This window comes from Magnolia sinica, chromosome 18, assembly GCF_029962835.1.
Source record: "Magnolia sinica isolate HGM2019 chromosome 18, MsV1, whole genome shotgun sequence".
Lineage (NCBI taxonomy): Eukaryota > Viridiplantae > Streptophyta > Magnoliopsida > Magnoliales > Magnoliaceae > Magnolia > Magnolia sinica.
The window spans coordinates 19,112,649-19,131,193 of record NC_080590.1 but is presented as its reverse complement, the minus strand read 5'-3'; the positions used below and the strand labels follow the sequence as shown (position 1 = coordinate 19,131,193).

General features: G+C 39.0%; 1 protein-coding gene across 2 annotated transcripts; it reads right to left on the bottom strand.

Moving 5' to 3' along the window:
* Nucleotides 1–3,981: 3,981 nt before the first annotated feature.
* On the bottom strand, nt 3,982–8,465 carry LOC131233407 (uncharacterized). Of its 2 annotated transcripts, none has more exons than XM_058230105.1 (3): nt 8,150–8,462; nt 7,961–8,044; nt 3,982–4,083 (listed from the first exon to the last, which is right to left on the bottom strand). In XM_058230105.1, exons 1-3 carry the CDS (start codon nt 8,375–8,377, stop codon nt 4,045–4,047), a joined length of 351 nt encoding a protein of 116 aa, XP_058086088.1. In that variant the 5' UTR covers nt 8,378–8,462; the 3' UTR covers nt 3,982–4,044. The 2 variants fall into 2 exon arrangements, with proteins under 2 accessions (XP_058086088.1, XP_058086086.1); XM_058230103.1 differs by lacking the exon at nt 3,982–4,083 and adding an exon at nt 6,603–6,900 and having other exon boundaries at nt 8,150–8,465.
* Between the last annotated feature and the right edge of the window lie 10,080 nt (nt 8,466–18,545).

Genomic DNA, 18,545 nt, shown 5'->3' with positions numbered 1-18,545 from the left:
TGGTGATCCAGTCCGTTGCTATATGAAGGTCCAACGCGTGGATAGGCCATTCAATCAATGGACGGTTTTAGTGGATAAGATCAGAAAAGCTCTGAAGAACTGTACAGTCAGAGTTGTCCAGTTGCTACTATTTGTGGGCTATGTTCCATCCACATGGTGGCCCACCAGATCAGCAGCCCTACGTGGAAGATTAAATGCATGCAGGGACCATCTCCTTTTTTCAAACGTCACACTTGGATTGTTGGTCCAGTGGGCTAGAAAATGATGGACCGTGCAGCTAAAAAATCATCAAGACTTCATTAACAATTCATTATGTTGGCCACATGTGAATGAGAAATGTACAGTTGAGAGAACCTTCATATCACAGAGGTTAGAAAAAGGGTGCATCTGTTAAACAGGGTGGCTGACCAGATCAATGGGAATTCTTGTCATGGCCATTGATTGAACGGTTAGGATCATCAAATCAAAGAGATTTTTGAGAGACACTGCAATTGAAGGTGTGGCCAAGTTAATGGACAGTCTAGGTCCATGATCAAACACATTTTCATAAATGATTTGAACTTTGTTGACTGTTGACTGGATGCTTGGATCATCTTCAAAATGATTCTTGATAGCAGGGTCTATATGATGAACTTTTGTGTCATAAATGATTTGGACCATCAATTTTCATAGCCATTGATTCAATGTAAGATCACCATATTGAAGTGATTCTTTGAGAGTGGGACCACACAATGACGGGCAAGTTCATGCTAAAAAAGATTTATCAGAAAATATACGAAATTTTCCAATGATCCAATGTCTTGGATCATCAGGATCAAAATGACTCTTGACATGTACGGGGATAATGGGTTGGGACAACAAGATGGAAGTTCCAGGTCCATGATCAATCCTTTTCTCATACTGATCCATACTGCCCATTTTGTTGGCCATTGATTGGGTGGTTGGGATCATCATATTAAAATGATTCTTGAGAGGCATAAGGTATTAGAGGCGGGGCCCACATGAAGGATGGTCCAGATTCATGAGTATTTTTGTCATAATTGAATTAGATTATCAACTTCCTTAACCATTGATCAAATGGTTAATATCATCTCGTCAAAAATTTCAGTGAAGTAACGAGCGCTTGGAGTGTCCCAGAAATATCGTTGTCCAGAGTAACAATCGGACCATTTTTCATAATCAGAAATGAATATATACATCCAGCCAGATTAGTAACTTACTATTCCTGGGCGATGTTTCTTCTCTCAGAACATATGAATAATGAAGTCCATCTGGAAAAAAAATTATTTGGCCGAGCTATTTCTTTATAATCAAGCTCCAATCTGCACCAACCGTTTAACGAGGAAATCTAGTGCTCCATAAAGTGTTATTTGTCGATGTGAATGTCAAGCAAATGGGTGGGCCACCAACCTACTCGTGATCCACTCCGTGCGGACCTACTTGATGTGTCATGTACCAATAATCTCCCTTTTTCCAAGATGCTACCATATGATAGAATGATTTTTCTATAGAATTCGGACCATAGGCCAAACCATTAATTTGAAAGCCACCCATCAAATGGAGGAGATTTTTAGGGCATGGACAATCTATAATAGGTTCTAACTTTACTAGTCAATGTCATTGTATTAGACTTTGTGCGACCATTAAATCATTATTAACACATTTATATATTAATTTACTATATTATATAAAGATTTTCTGCAGTTTGAGTTTATAACATGCATGGATGTGATCCTTTTATGATATTGTATACGCATCAAAATTCATACCGGCTTTCATGATGAGGTGTGGCCCATATTTGTTGAGGAGATATATGCTAGGTCCATTTCTCATATATTGATGAGGTGAGGCTACTTTAGTGTGCATTTTCATCGCAATATTTAGAGATTTAGTTGGGTCAAAAGTACACTAAGAAAGTGATCAAATCAAGATCAGGTCACAGAAGGAGATAGGTGAGAGGAAGATCATAGATGATCTTATGGTGGTAATGATATATATAATACTTATCTAATGGACCAGATCGAATGAATGGTTGGATTTTATTGTGCAACTATTTTCAAAAAATATTTATAGATTATTATATTAATATTTTTAATGAGTTTTGATCAATTAAATTTGTAAAAATAAAATCCAATCAATACCAAAAGTTGATAAGTGTGTATCATGATCGAAGCATTAGAATCTGTCGTTGTACACATGTAATGAAATACGTTTAATTGAGTGTGATCAAATTAATTGTCCAGGACTAATGGTGGGAAATTGGAACGAATCATTTCTAGTCCACTTGTAGAATGGTATCATGTCTATCCCCTAACAAGATTGTCATTGCAAAGGTATCAAACTAGATATACTTGATTGATACAACGAAAAATAATAATTCAATACACCTTATTACTGTCGTAAGGTAAAAGAGTATTGGAGTTTCTCTACGATTGACCCTAACTCTTGAGAAATCTCTTCCTTACTAAAAATCTTAGTCTACAAAATTAAATGTAGATTGCGTGGTGAGCCTTCCACCATGGAACCCCATGATAGAAGGATTATTGGGGCCCATTGTGACGTATGTGTTGTATCCATGTTGTCCATACGTTTTGCCAACTTATTTTTGTTGTTTTTTATGTCTTAAATCAATTAAGAAATAGGGTCTGTAAATGCTATTGACAGATCATTTGATGTCATCGAACAATTGCTTCATCCCATCTCCAGTTGGTTGCTGAACTATTTAGGTACCTGTTCAATGCCATCAAGCTTAGTTTTGATGCCATCAAAACTCATTTTTGTTGTTTTTAATGTCTTAAATCAATTCAGAAATAGGGTATGTAAATGTCATCGACAGACTATTCGATGCCATCGAACAACTATTGGATTCCATCGAGAAATTCGAAATTTCTTCAATTAGTTGCTAGACTATTTAGGTACATGTTCAACGCTATCGAGCTTAGTTTCGATGCCATCAAAACTTAAGTTTGATGCCATTAAGATCTATCAAAGTGCAATCGAGAAAATTCGATTTTTCATGTTTTGTCTCTAGACTATATTGGTGTTAGTTCAATGCCATCGAAGTGAGGTTCGATGCCATTGACGGTCTGTCAATGATATCGAGACCCATTGACGGTCCCATCGAACATATCACAGATTTTGAGCAAATCTATGTATTTACGGAATTTGTTTCCGATTTTATTTGAAATTCTTTCCATGGCTATAAATATGGGTGTAGCTTGGGTTGGTTCGATGCTTGTTTGAATTATATATTCTCTAAACTCATATAATTTCTACATTTATAGTAATTATTTGTCACTTTGTGCTGTGATTTTTTTTCACAAAAATATTTTTTCACGTAAAAATCGATGTATTTGTATTATGCTTAATTAGTGCAATTAGAATTAATACTTCACTTGATTCATCTATGTGTGCTTCTAGCAATGAGCTCAAACTTGAAGCCTATCTAATGGTCAAGTAAACTACTTCTTGTGAATAATGACTTCGAGGGTAGGAAGGTCCTTCTTAAAGCCTATTGTGATATTTATTTGTCATCCAACTTATTCATAAGGCCACATAAACCTGGATGATGGGAAAACATAAATGTCAACTTGATATAAAACTTTGGTACCTCTCAAAAAAGTTTTAAATGGTAGGTGTTCAATCCCCACTCTTTCCTCACTCTTTTCTATGCTATCGTCCACTTGAGCTTTGGATGCACTTCAATTTCAGAAGCATGGCCTGCAGTGAGCTGGCAAAATGGATGGACGGTGTGGATAAAACACACGCATCACTCACGAGTGGATGTGTTGGAATGAATTATTTATTTATATGAACAACACCGAGCAAAGAAAAATAGGAAAAGCGCATGATACGATGCTACCCTGCAAGAGGAAGGAAGAATATAATAATAATAATAATAATAGAGCTATCTCACATTACAAAGCCGATTTCTTTACATGAACTATAAGGTACAGCACGATTTTTGTTTTTAAGGAAAAAAAGAAAAAAGGAGGCAAACGACTGATGACGGATATTTCAAATCTGGCTGCTCTATCATCCACATCAGATATCATTTTTCATGCTTGCAAGTTGCGGGACCACCTGTGGATATAAAGAGAGACATAAAAGAATTTTGAAATTACTTTAATGAAGACATCAATAGATATTTGTAACGTTTCAGGAATGATATATGATCCTGTGCTTTCAGAGCACCATCAGTTATAGTGTTCCTGGTATCATCAATCCACTTGGGCAGTAACACGGGGCAATCCAGGCTGTCCATTAGGTCCGGTACACATGTTATGGGCTACCATGCAAAAATCACACTGATCAGACAATTCTAGGCATCCAATCAACTGCTTTGAAGCATCTAAAAATGGGTCCAGCCATCCATTTATTGGGACAGCCATGGACAGCTGCAACCGGCAATCTTAATGGTCTAACCTGATCGGCGTGATCTTTTCAATAGTTCATGAAAAGTGTGTTCCACACCTAATGAATGATCTGGATTGAGTGATTGGACTGTTCAAATGTCGCACTACAGCTTGTAGTGCTCAGAAAGCACTGGATTACTTTCAATATGATTAATAACAAAAGAAGGAGACTGATCTGGACTCAGTTATTGGAGGGTTGTGATGACAAGAAACTGGACCCCATTTCCTTAAAGAGTCAACGGTGGGGCCTATTTCTTGACAGGTCCAGTCATTATCGTCTGAGGATAAGGATGAACAATGATGGGTTTCTAAGTTAAATATAATATTTTAGTTATGATAACGGACATATGACGCTACTAATTCTCAAATCTCAACAGCTAAGCCACGTAAAATATCTAATGATAGGGCCCACCTCGATTGGCATTATATACCGTGAACATAGAATTGTAGGACCCGGAGTGAAAGGTGTCTCGATGCACCTACATTGTACAAAGTGGGGCACGTGGTCCGGTGATCCAGGCCATTGATTAAGGGGCCCCAACATGGATGGAGGGGGCCTAATAATCCAGGTTGGAAATTTAGCTGTCTATTCGTTGGCTTCTTCTGTCGGCTGTTCGTCTAGCTTTTCTTACGGCCTATTCATCGGCCCCAGAATAAAGGGGGTGGGATCGTTCGATCTGGGAGATTTGTGGGAGCATCCCACAACCACAGACGGCCCCATCTGATCAATGGGCCCCACTTGTACAGACTAGGAATATGAGGACATGACTGATCATATCCTGGTGCATAAAGAGATGACACTAAAATTCCTCATTATGAAATTAGCCTTGCAATAAACACACGCATTGGAAAGGCAGATGAGTGCAAGATCCATGCCATTCATCAAATGGGCTCATCAAGAATGCCATCCAATTTTGCAACCTTTTCACTCTTGAATGCTGGGCTGTTCACTGTTGTATTTTTACCTTAGCTTTTATTTGTAGGTCCCAATTGAAGCGACAAGATCATCCCATCTAGGATTTTATGGCCGATCCACCGTCCACTCGGGAGGCCATAAGATCAAAGGTCTTGAGGATCATAAACCCCATCATAAGGTGGAAGAACAAATACTTCCTGTGCGTGAAAGTGTTTCTTCTTCTTCTTATTCATCTTATTTATATTTGCCATAAAATAATCCTACGCTGAAATTGATTGTTTTTCTTTTAAGACTTTTTTAAACACACCCACACCACACAAAGTCACACACACCGACACCACATGAGCACTCGATCTCATGTTCAAATAAAGTCTATCTATAATTGAGTCATAGGGCTGGACGGGCTGAAATTGATTGTTTATTAGTGAAAAACACAGTTTTAAATGAAGGTAATTTTATTTTCATCCATAAATTTTGCTAGCCAAAAACAAAAAAGGAGCTATGTGAACATATACACTTGGTAAGTGGATTGCGTCCTGCCCCTGCCTAGCTAGACGGAAATCAATCTAGGCAAGAGCTCTATAGGACCCACTGTGACGTATGGATTTGATCCATGCCATTCATCTATTTCTCCATGTTATTAGGGTTGAGCTAAAAAAATGAGTCAAATCCAAATCTTAAGTGGACCACATCATAGAAAGTAGTAGATAATAATGATGCCTACTATTGAAGCCTTACTAGGGCCAACTTTGATGTTTATTTGCCATCCAACTTGTTCATAACGTCACACCTGAATGAATAGAAAACACAAATGTCAGCTTGATCCAAAACTTGTGTTGTCCCCAAAAAGTTTTTAATGGTGGGCATTCAATCCCCATCATGTGGTCCACTTGAACCTTGGACGGCCTCATTTTTTGGCTCATAGCTTAAAATGATCTGGAAGAATGGATGAACGGTGTGGATAAAACCCAAACATCACAGTGGTTCCCAAAGCCCTGCCTGGACTGATTCCATCTAGGTGGGGACAGTACGCAATCCACTTCCAAATATTTGCCAAGGAGAGGCTTATCCAACCCATCTGAAATAAAAAGATATTTTGCTGTTTTTCAAACACATGAGACCAGGATGAATGGGGCAAGCGAGTGCTGTGCTCATACACCTCTACACATGTGGACACATGGTACACTGTAGATTGATAGAACACATGTATATTACTCGCACATGTGGGGGCACTTAAAAGACACAATAGAACACAAGGCGCGCGCATGTATAGTTTTTAGGTTTGATGTAGCACACGGCTAGTGTTGAAGATAAACAATCTCAAGTGTGGCCCATTTGTCTTGATTATCTTATCAAGTGGGCCCTAAATGTTCTTCTACTTATATTTTATAGAGGACAGATTCCTTGCCTGACATATTTGTACCTCTATGTCATTCTGAGTGTGAGCTACCCTTCAAGCAAGCTATTATAGCGAGAAGCTGGAGCAGCAGGGAGCCGAGGAATAAGGCAGTGTATAAGGTAGAAGAAGGGATTAGGCTCCCATTTAAGTAGAGGAAACTGTAACGATAACTGGCTCCCACACATGGATTAGATCAAAACTATCACATTTTATTCTAATAATAAGTGAGCCATGATTCAAAAACCACATTGTTTGGATTGTTATAACCCATTACTTGCTTGCATACAAATGAAACTAAAAGACAAAAAATAGCAACAGCTCATATTAAGCAAGAAACGGCCATTTATTAGATGGTAGCTAGAGATAGTACAATGAAAGAAATTTTTGGTTCCCTGTCAATCAACAAATGAGTCCAAACGATGTCTTGTTCATGTCATCATGCACATGTGCCACCACGTGTGTGGTACACAATCTAGGGGTACGAAAATATCGGACATGCAGGTAATCCGTTCTCTATTTTATAGCATATTTGTAAAAAGACCCTTGAGCCTATTAGGTAATGTAAAAAGTTATATTGGGAGAGCCTTATCTTGAAAAGGTGATCATTGGGTGTTCATTCCCATAAAATGAACAAAAAATCCTGAAAAAGACCTTGTCTTGTAAAATAAACCAATATGAACAAAGTCTATTTACTTATCTAAACCAAGGTTGCCTGATTGGACAACAACCAATCTCAGGCCACCATTGCTGTATTTCTCTTCTTACTGTCCATTACCATTCCACAAATACAAAGGTTAAGATTGGCTTGCAAGTGAGAGTTTCAGGAGACCAAGACCAAAGACCATCAGAAGATCAGTAACCAATGAGCCCCATTTCTCCGAACAACAAACCAAAATATACCATGAGAAGCTCATCTCGAGCCTCATTTCTATTCTCCCGTTTCTTCAACGGATCAACTTGCCAATATTCTCATTGATGTGTCTTCATCTCATTTCAGTTGTATGGTTTTCAAGTTGCGCATGCAAGATATCTATGCCGTGGAGTGTCATATTATAAGGTCTTGGGTTTATGGGTTTAAGCCCAAGTTGCAAATTTACGGTTTGAATAAAATTAAGAGGATTCTCTCTCTCTCTCTCTCTCTCTCTCTCTCTCTCTCTCTCTCGCTTTTTCCCCAATTTAAAAAGAGGATACGAACATTCATCTTTCACATAACATATACGAGTTACTAACCTGGTCTTTTGATGCGTTGTCCGGACGATAAGAGCATTTCCTCATCTTTTTGTCGATCCCAACACTGCTCTTGATGTTCGTTCTCTAGAAAACATAGGAAAAAAGAAAGAAAGACTATTAAACCCCGCCACAATCCACCATCTAACGTAGACAAGGAAAAAAACATAGAAAACGTGTAACGTGATTTACATGGGTTTTGCCTCTATTGCTTTTATTTTTGAGATCGAGGGTGGACTCGGCGCTGTCTGGGATAATACGGTCTAGACGAGGATGGCCTTGGGCGTACGTTAGCAAAGAGCAGCGGTCGTCGTTTCGGAGCATTGATCTCACGAAGGAAGCCTCCATCGAGTTAAGGAAGGAGATGTGCTTCTCGTTCGTCCATGATCCATCAGATTCGCCCTTTTCCTGAAAATCCATCCACCCAGAGAGAGAGAGAGAGAGGGGGGGGGGGGGTCTTTGGGTCGTGCTGGTTTTTGGATTTCCAGCTTATTCAATATTCTTACAGAAGGGAATTGCAGGCTCCATGCGTTTTCCCTAAATTTCTAAATGGTGGTGTCTTGTCCTTCGTCCACGTAGTAGATTGACATTAAATGCAAGCCGTCCAATATTAGTTTTCCTCGTGGACGGATATATAAATAACTTTTATAAACCAATTAATTATGTTTGATGGCAAAAAATTGAACCAATAGAATATATATATATATATATATATATATATATATATATATATATATATATATATATATATATATATATATTGATCAGCACTATTTTTGTTTATTCTCTACTCACATTGACCCAGAATTTGGACGGTCTGGATTGATATGATTTAATATCGGTTGAATGAATCACCACTATTTAAGAAGTTGTAGGAAGCTCGTGTATCCGTACAAGGGAATGATTTTCCCCGCCTATAGCAGCTCTGGAAATATCCGAGCAGTGATCATGTGGTCTTTTAGATATTTTGCATTGGGGGAGTTACCTGATACTCTGGCATACTACGTTGGTTGAAACTGAGGCATTCAGAAATTGTACACGTGGCATATATTTACCTCAATTGAAACCGTCCAAACATAGGGATCCCATGTTGCGTTTTGATGATTCAAACATAAAGTTGGTTAAATAATCCTAACCTCTGATTAATGGTGGATAATGTATTCGGACCATTGTAGGCTTCTCGTTACCACCGGCCATTGAAGGTCCATCAATCATCGATTCAGGTGAAAACTCAGTATGGTTTTGGTGTATGATCCAAATCATGCTGGGATCCACTTTTGGATGATTCAACTTGAGTTACTTGGATTCATGTGTACAATTTTCAGTGCTTGAGTATCAACCAACACACTCTGCCGGAGTATCAAAGTTTCTCTCTCAGAGTGATGCTAATGGCCAATGTATTATGGTCCACAAATCAGATTGGTTGAACCATCATATCTTGTGGTTTGGGGTGAATTGATTGTTGATACAAGACCATTGGTTATATCTCATTTTTTTATCCATCCAATAAATGTCCTCAGATGTGATACTTGGAGAGTTAATTAAGTAGATTTTTGGCTCATGATACATCTAAAACTAGTATCCATGCATGATTTGGACAGTTTAATTTAAATAGTATTTCATGTATAGAATTTCTAAGTGTGTATCATCCATCAAACTCGGTGAATATGAAGTTTTTCTCTTCTACCAATTAGGGCAGTTAACCAAGAAAAGTCCAATGCCGAGGGGATGGGCGTGATGAGGTCGAGCATGTCTTCCTCAAGGATAACTGTTCTGAATCCACGGAACTTCCCCAGATTCCTTATAGTGATACTTGGAATTTATAAGAAAAAGAAGGAAAATAGAAAATAATTTCTAAAAAATTCAAAATAATATTATTAATGATGAAAAATGAGATTACAACTCTTTAAATAAGTCTATGAACCATAGGGAGAAGTTTTGGAATTAAGCTACAATTAGAACTCCTGGAAATCGCAACTTATTTTACTATTTATAGACCGTCATGATTCGTACTAGTGCACATGGTTTTTGGCAAAAAATAGTAAGTGTCCTATTTGGCCTAACCATAGTATTTCCGTAACTATTCTAAGCACTTTTCATGTTAGGCGCAATTCCTAAAGCCCAACAGATGAAGAGTTATACTAAAACTAAAACTTACTATAAACAGTAAAAATAAAATTAAAACAGGATTCGACCGTCGATCTGATGATATTTTACAAATTCGGCATGGGCAACCTTGCGTAGCAGGTTGGGTGGCTAAAATAGCTAGTCTTACCCCAAAATCATATATGGTACGTCCACTAGCGCATTCTGATTTGCAAGATACATCCGTTTTAAGTTCTGATGGTTTGGATCATCTCTATCTTCGATCGTGCCTTTTCCAGACCATCTTGGTCATAAAACTGTCCGCGACCCACTCTACATCATCCGACCTGCAAATAAGAACCAAGCCTGTCTCCAGAGGCAGTGTGGTGTAGTATGGTGTGAGTCATCCAGGGTTCCATGCCTGGTTGTCTTATATTGCAAACCTTACTGGTAGAGAAAGAAAAGTAAAACAAGACCCAAACTAGATCAGGCCTGGCCAAAAAATGCGCCCAAGTCAGCTCATGATGATTATTCATGGTCAAGGACTGAGTTTGGCCGAGCCCCACCACCCTCCTTTCTGTAAGTTCCTGGTTGTTCATGAGGTGTACCTGATCATGTACGATAATGACAAAAATGCCCTTCAAATCTTATAGGGGCTGGACCCGGTTGGTCGGTTGGGTTGATGGGCTCCTATATATAGCCTGAGCCCAACCCAACAAATAAACGAGGATTAAAGTTTAGGCACAGCCCTCAAGTATAGTATTAAGCCCAAGCCCGGCCCAAAGTGGGCCTTGCCTAAAAGCCTAAGGAACCAGCTGGGCCAATATTGATAGCCAAAAGGACTGGCAATTGAGCAATCTTGATGGTTGGATTGATTCCTATAGATCAATGGTTAGCCAATGGCTGATCAACCAATTATATGACTAACAATTTTTTAAACTGAACCCATGCACAGTTGGGCCCAGTAGATAAATGGCTGAGATGAAGGGTTAATATTAAAAAACACCAAAACCTAGCCTAAATCGCACACTTGCGCCTGTGTGACACCTCTAAATACTAAAAACAACAAAAGCAATATCAGTACAATTGTCATTGATTCAATTACAACAGGAGGAATAGGCTTAAAACAGTTCAATTTTCCAATGAAATTGGAGATTCGTGCAATGAAATTGGGGATTTCGTAACACAAATACTATCTGATAGTCACAAAGGAATAGATGTACATGATGAAAGAAACTTTATTTTTTTCTCTTTTACATTGGTAGTGGCAAAATTACGTTGAAGACACCCTGCCAAAGCCATTGAAGAAGAAAAGGCAAAGCCCTGGTTTTTTTTGCTGGTAATTAGGGCTGGCGGAGCTCCATTTTGGGTCCTTGTAGCCAATGGAAGATGATCCACAATTCTTCCTGCTTTGAATTTTTTCAAAAATTATAATTGCTGCATGAAATCCATTTACTTGTAATATAAAACATGACATTTCTCATGTTTTAGATTATATCTAAAAGTTGTAGTTGGATTTCTTCATGCAATTTGTTTATAGGCAAATATACCCATCCAAATGCTCCTTTGTAATCTTTTTTTTTTAAAAACTTTGAGAAAGTGGACTCATGCCACAATTTCATTAATCACAAAATATACAGCTCTTCGGGTGGGTCCATACCGCACGGAGCTCCACCCTGTTATTGGACCCATCACCATAACCCATGGAGAAAGCGAAAAGAAAGTTGCCTTCAGAATTCCTGCAGATCCCTCCACCACCCAAAGGACCCGGATTTCCACACGTCGACCCATCCAAGTTAAGCTTGACCTAGTCCTCTTTCAGTTTCCCCCACCTAATGACTTCGAATGTAGGCCTGTGAGTAGCCTCGACCGCACCTGGGCAAATGGAGTCCAACCACCAATTCACTCGGGCTATAATGCCCACACTAGAGGCCGTCTTACCTCCCATCTTAGAGGCATTCCTCGCCCTCCAAATCTCTCATAGAAGCAAGCATGGCGTAATCTTCCGACAGGTCATGATCCTGACTCCCATGTCCGCAAACCACCACTGATTAATCTGAGCCTCTATGGAGTTCGCCTGAAGAGGAGGGAGAGCAAATATGATCCCAAAGTGATTCCAAACTGATCTCGCTAGCCCCCCTTGGAGAAATAGGTGAGATAAGGACTCAGGCGCAGCGGGGAACGCTGGATCCTCGCCACAACAAACACATTTAGAAGCCAGGGTCACTCCTTTGGCTTGAATTCTGACATTCACTGCAATGGCTCCATGGATCAATCTCCAAACAAAGGTAGCAATCTTGGGGGGAAGTTTGCCATGCCAAACCTCCTTGGCCCAACTTCTGTGGATCTGTCTGGACCGACAAGAATCTCGAGCCGACTTAACAGAAAAGGAACCTGAAGGGTCTAGGGGCCAGAGACAACTATCTGGCTCATCCGACGTAGCAAATCCCCCCGAAAAGATGGTGTCAATGACCGGCTGAGGTAAGAAAGAAAAAAAACAAAGAAGGAGGCAGCGGCCCATTTTTGCCAATCAAATCTCTAACTTGTAGACCCTGGAGAGAAATAGGAATTTCAGATTCTACTCGGTCAGCTAGGTGCCCCAGCCTAGTCCAGTTCTGATCCCAAAGGTTGATCTCTCCACGACCAATCTGCCATTGCAAATTATCCGCTAGGAGAGGAAATAGGGTCTTGATACTAGACCATAATAGGGAGACAATCCGACGCCCATTGGTGTACGCATCCAATCTGAAATCATGAGGATGCTTAGCCCTCATCAGCTTTGCCCAAAGGCACTCGGGCTTCCCTACTTTAGCAATCCAAGCTAGCTTCAGCCTCATTGCCCTCATGGATTTCTTCAGCGGTGTGATTCCTAGACCACCTTCACAAACCAATCTACAAACTTTCTGCCAGCTAACCCAATGACCCCTAAGGTGCATGCACTTGAATTCTTAAGATATTTAAATGACCATGCAAATTCCATCATATGTGGATTAGCATGGATCTTAAGGATGTCATTTATATGTATGATTGCATGTGCAGGGCACAAAATCATGCCCATAAATGAAGTCATTGAGAATTGAAAAGATCCCATATAGCTCATTTATGTGCAACTTATTAATGTACATAGGATGAATGGTATAGATTTATTTATTCTTCGAGTAAGCTCAATTTCATCTATATTTGTTAGCAAACTAATCAGTCATAACTTAATATAACTTAATATGCAAACAACTGTTGTAATAGGAATTCCCTCGGATGGTAGAACCTTTTTTTTTTCTTTTACACACGCGCACACACCCCCACCCACTCATGCCATAGTGGGATTTCACCACCTATGGATACTCGAACCCTTGACCGGGTGTTGAAACTCCTGAGAGTCTACCACTGGAGCAAGAGTAAGGATCCCTACATCCAGATCCATAGCTCAAATGGCAGACTGAGTGGAGATACCTCGTTTCAACACTTGAGGTCTTGGTATCGATCCCTAGCGGGGGTGGCTAACATGGAGTGTGTGTACTGACAGAGGTGTGTACTCACAAGCTAACTCAAAAATAAAAATAAAAATAAAAAGAGTAAGGATCCCTCGGATGGTAGAGCTTGATTATCATTGTCATGACAAGATTTCATTGATACCATGGTAGGATGTCTTTATTTTCTTTTTATAACACCGGGTACAATATTGTGTTGGGCTCCTTAGACACAACCTTTGTACAAGAATTTCAATTCCATTCTTTGTGGAGAATGGGTAGTGGCCGACCATTAAGGCATAGGTGTTTCAAGCCTAGTCATCTTAACTCCCATTTGTTAACTCGTTTTAGGAGACATACTTGGTGAGATTGTTCGTGTCATAGAGTCATCAAGGATTAAACCCAACCCAACCTCCTAAAAAACACTAAGTCTTTGTTTTATAGAATAATCTTCCACCTAGACGATGTGAAAATTCAATCAAAATGATTTTGATTGCACTTAATGATTATTTGATAGTTTATAACTAGGAATTCACTATTGATTTGCATGGGAATTGAGTCTATGATGGATGTTTTTTACAGTAGAAAAAATTGAATTATATATGGATACATGGGATAAGGCAGGATCACAAAGTCCTAATGTAATGGTATATGGAAGATTACATAATAATAGAGTTTCTTAACTGGTGTCTGATGTAGAGTGGGTCGCGGGCCCTTTCATGTCCAAGAGGGATTAGAGAAGGCCCGATCAGAAGCAGAAATCATCAAGACTATCAGAACCTTAAAACAAACATATCTCGCAAATCAGAATGAGTTACTCGATGTACCATATATGATTTTAGGGTAGGAAGAGCTACTTTAGCCAACCAAATTTGCGAGATTCCATCATATTGACGGCCGAATTTCATGTTTAATTCCGTTTTTACTATAAATAGTAAGTTTTAGCTTGATTATAACTCTTCATCCGTTGAGCTTTAGGAGTTGTGTCCAACATGAAAAGTGTTTAGAAAAATTAGGGGAATAACGTAGTTAAGCTACATAGGACACTTACTATAAAAAGTAAACTTACTATTTATAGTAAGCTAAGAATTTTAGGGAGTTTTAGTTATAGTTTAATTCTTAAACTTCTTCCTAGCCTTGGTATCCTTATTTAAAGGGTTTTAGACTTGTTTATTTTATCTATCAATCAATTTATGAATTTTTATGAATACTATTTCTATTTTCTTGCTTTTTTCCTTTTGGATTTGCGAAGTCTCTGTGAGGAGTCGAAAGAAGCTTCGTAGATTCGAAGTAGTTATCCTTGAGGAAGATGGTGATCGACCTCATCACGTTCATCCCTGGGTCTATTGGTATCAAAGTGAGGATTTCCCTTGGGCCGATGGCAAACAACGAAGATATAGACCAAAATCCTGTGGATGGTTATCCAGGAATTCATTATATTTCGAAAAGAATGAAAGATTTTCACTGGGAGAGTTAGTTAACCATGCAAGGGTTGTATGCAACCCTCGACCGTCTTACGAATGCGCTAATTCCACCCCGAGCCCTAGGTGATGCTCAACTGCCCATGGTTACTGTACGACACAAACCCGATTTTCGTAAAGCACTACTGGTGGTGAATCAGAGGGCTATACCGGATAATGCGAGTTCTAGTAATGAGGATATTAATGAAGTCTTTGCTCAACAACCAATCCGTGGAGGCAATCATCTTAATCATGCTGAAAGAAACTATTGAGGTAAGGCCGAACTTTCTAGTTTTAATGATTTATTATGCATAGAAGATTTCCTCGATTGACTAGCCAAAGTACAGAGATATTTTAATTACATGAATTTGGCAGATCATAAAAATGTAAAATTGGTAGCATTTAAATTAAAATTTGGTACTTCTACATGGTAGGAGCAATTACAACTCTCACGTGCTCGACAGAACAAAGCGCCTATCTAATCATGGCCACGGATGAGACGCCTTCTTCAATCATGATTCTTCCCTAATGATTACGAGCAAATATGATTCCAGTAATACCAGAATTGCCGTCAAGGAAATTGAACCATCACAGATTACACTGAAGAATTCCAGCAATTGGCAACATGAAATGATCTGTCAGAATCTGAATCACGGAAGGTAGTATAGTTTATGCGTCAGTTACAATCGACAATTCAGGATGGAGTTCAGATGCACCCAATCGGGACTGTTGATGAGTGGTTCAGTTAGCAGGTAGGGCAGAAACACACTTGCGAGAGTTTCTAATCGGTCTTATCCTTCAACTCGACCTCTCGTGACGGATCCTACTCAGGATCCAGTGCTGGCACGAGGAAAAGAACTAGTAGAAGAACGTCCTCAACCTCCTTCAACTGCAAACCGTGATACGGGGAGCGGATCATCTAGGTCTTAACGTGTAGCACCCACAACAGCGAGCCCAAGTAAGATTTCAAATCCTTACATACGGCCAAGGTCAAACAGTTGTTATCGTTGTGGTTAACCGGGCCACTTATCAAACACTTGTCCTTAACGTCCCTCAGCACACTTGACCATAAATGAAGGGGGCATTGAATGTGAGGCCACAGAAAAATACCCTAGCTTTGATAAACATGAACAAGCTACTGAGGGAATAGAAGATGGTGATAAATGAATGGGTGATGATCGTGACGAATCTCTAGTTGTGAGGCGATTACTGTACACCCCACAGAACGAATTATATTCACAACGACACAATATATTTCGTACGCGGTACACCGTCACGACAAAGTCTGTGATGTAATCATAGACAGTGGCAGTAGCGAGAACATCATCTCAAGAGTGATGGTGGATAAATTGCAACTACCAATGACAAAACATCATTCCCCACACTCAATCGGCTGGATAAAAAAGGAGAACGAGACCAAGGTAACTGAACAATGCACTGTTTCGTTTTCAATTGGAAAAAATTATAAGGATCAAATACTTTTTGACGTGGTCGACATGAAAGCATGTCATATGTTACTCAGTCGACCACGACAATCAGACTATGATACGACCCACCGAGGACGAGACAATGTTTACATCTTTGTTAAGGATAATTGAAAGATAATCCTTTCTCATATGGCACTAAAAAAATACTTTGAAGCTTCTAAAGTAGAGGGGAGCTCCCTCTTAACCATTTGAGATTTCATGGAGGAATCTAAAGAAATAAGCGAAGTATACGCCGTAGTGGTAAAGGGTAAGGAATCGAAACCTTTATACATTCATTCAAATTTAAGACCTTTCATGAATGAATTTAAAGAAGTCGGGCCTGAGGATTTACTCGATAGATTCCTCCCATGAGGGACATCTAACATTACATAGGCCTTGTCCCTAGGACTAGCTTGCCCGACTGTCCTCACTGTCAGGTGAGTCAGAAAGAATGTCAAATCTTGAAGGCAGGAGTGAAGAATCTGATTGATACTAGTTAAGTCAAGGAAAGCATGAATATATGTATTGTGTTAGCTCAAGAGCCTAATAACAAGTACCTAAAAAAAGGGCTAATAAACATCAACGTCAGAAGTTATCTCAGAATCATGAGTCAAGTTCCTTGAGTAACTTGAGGACGAGTTTTTTTCAAGTAGAGGGGTATGATGTAGAATATGTCACACATATATTCCTATCATGGTTAGACCAAAAGAAGGTAGACCATAAATTGATCATAACTTTTGATTCAGGTATCATTATGACGCACTAGATCGAGTATCAAGAATCAAGCAACACAAGAACTCGAGGACGAGTTCTTTTAAATTGGAGGGGACTAATGTAGAGTGGGTCACAGGCACTTTCATGTCCAGGATGGATCAGAGAAGGCTTGATCATAAGCAGAAGTCATCAAGATCGTCAGAACCTTAAAATAGGCATATCTCGCAAATCAGAATGAGTTACTTGACATATCATATATGATTTTGGGGTAGGACGAGCTACTTTCCGAGTTGCCCATGTCAGATTTGCGAGATTCCATCATATTGAAGACCAATTTTCATGTTTAAACCCATTTTTACTATAAATAGTAAGTTTTAATTTGATTATAACTCTTTATCCATTGGGCTTTAGGAGTTGTGTCCAGCATGAAAAGTGTTTAGAAAAATTAGAAGAATAACGTAGTTAAGCCACATAGGACACTTACTATAAAAAGTAAATTTACTATTTATAGTAAGTTACGAATTTTAGGAAGTTTTAGTTATAGTTTAATTCTTAAACTTCTTTCTAACCTTGGTATCCCTATTTAAAAGGTTGTAGACTTGTTTATTTCATCTATCAATCAATTTACAAATTTTCATTAATACTATTTCTATTTTCTTGCTTTTTCCTCATGGATTCGAGAAGTCTCTGTGAGGAGTTCAAATAAGCTTTGTGGATTTGAAGTAATTATCCTTGAGGAAGACAGTGATCGACTTCATCACGTTTATCCCTGCGTCAGTGTCCCCTTGAAACTTTAATTTTTCCTCACACATTGATCATATCCTAGAGGGAGAGGAGCCGTAGACAATAAGATAGAGCCTTGGAAAACCCCAACCTTTAAGCTTTACTTGGAGAGAGAGAGAGAGAGAGAGAGAGAGAGAGGAGAAGAAGAAGAAGAAGAAGAAGAAGTTACTCTAGCACATCACATGTTCCACATTGTGGGGTCTATAATGTGGATTACGATCTAACATATCCTTGAGCCTTACTCTAAGAGCTAATGTATGGCTCTCATGACGAAGAAGAAGAAGAAGAAGAAGAAGAAGTTACTCTAGCACATCACACGTTCCACATTGCGGGGTCTATAATGTGGACTACGGTCTAACATATCCCTGAGCCTTACTCTAAGAGCTAATGTATGGCTCTCATCCCCTCCTTCATCTGAAGTAGATTGGGAAGAGACTCTCTAGTTGAATGAACAACATTGACAAATTGATGATGCATAAACAAATTGATGTTTCGTGGATGGCAGTACTAATGAGGTAAATTCTAACCATGCATGAGATTTGAGTTTTTCAATTTTTAAAATCTAATCATATCTACACAAAATTCATAGGACTATAAAATTAAATTTCATATT

Bases quoted from the DNA above. Each gene is read 5' to 3' on its own strand.
- LOC131233407 (XM_058230103.1), bottom strand. From the start codon at position 8,377: ATGGATTTTCAGGAAAAGGGCGAATCTGATGGATCATGGACGAACGAG. The intron at 8,045-8,149 runs GTAAATCACGTT...TATGTTTTCTAG, and splicing joins GCAATAGAGGCAAAACCCAT to AGAACGAACATCAAGAGCAG. The intron at 6,901-7,960 runs GTTAGTAACTCG...TGTGGGAGCCAG, and splicing joins ACAACGCATCAAAAGACCAG to TTATCGTTACAGTTTCCTCT.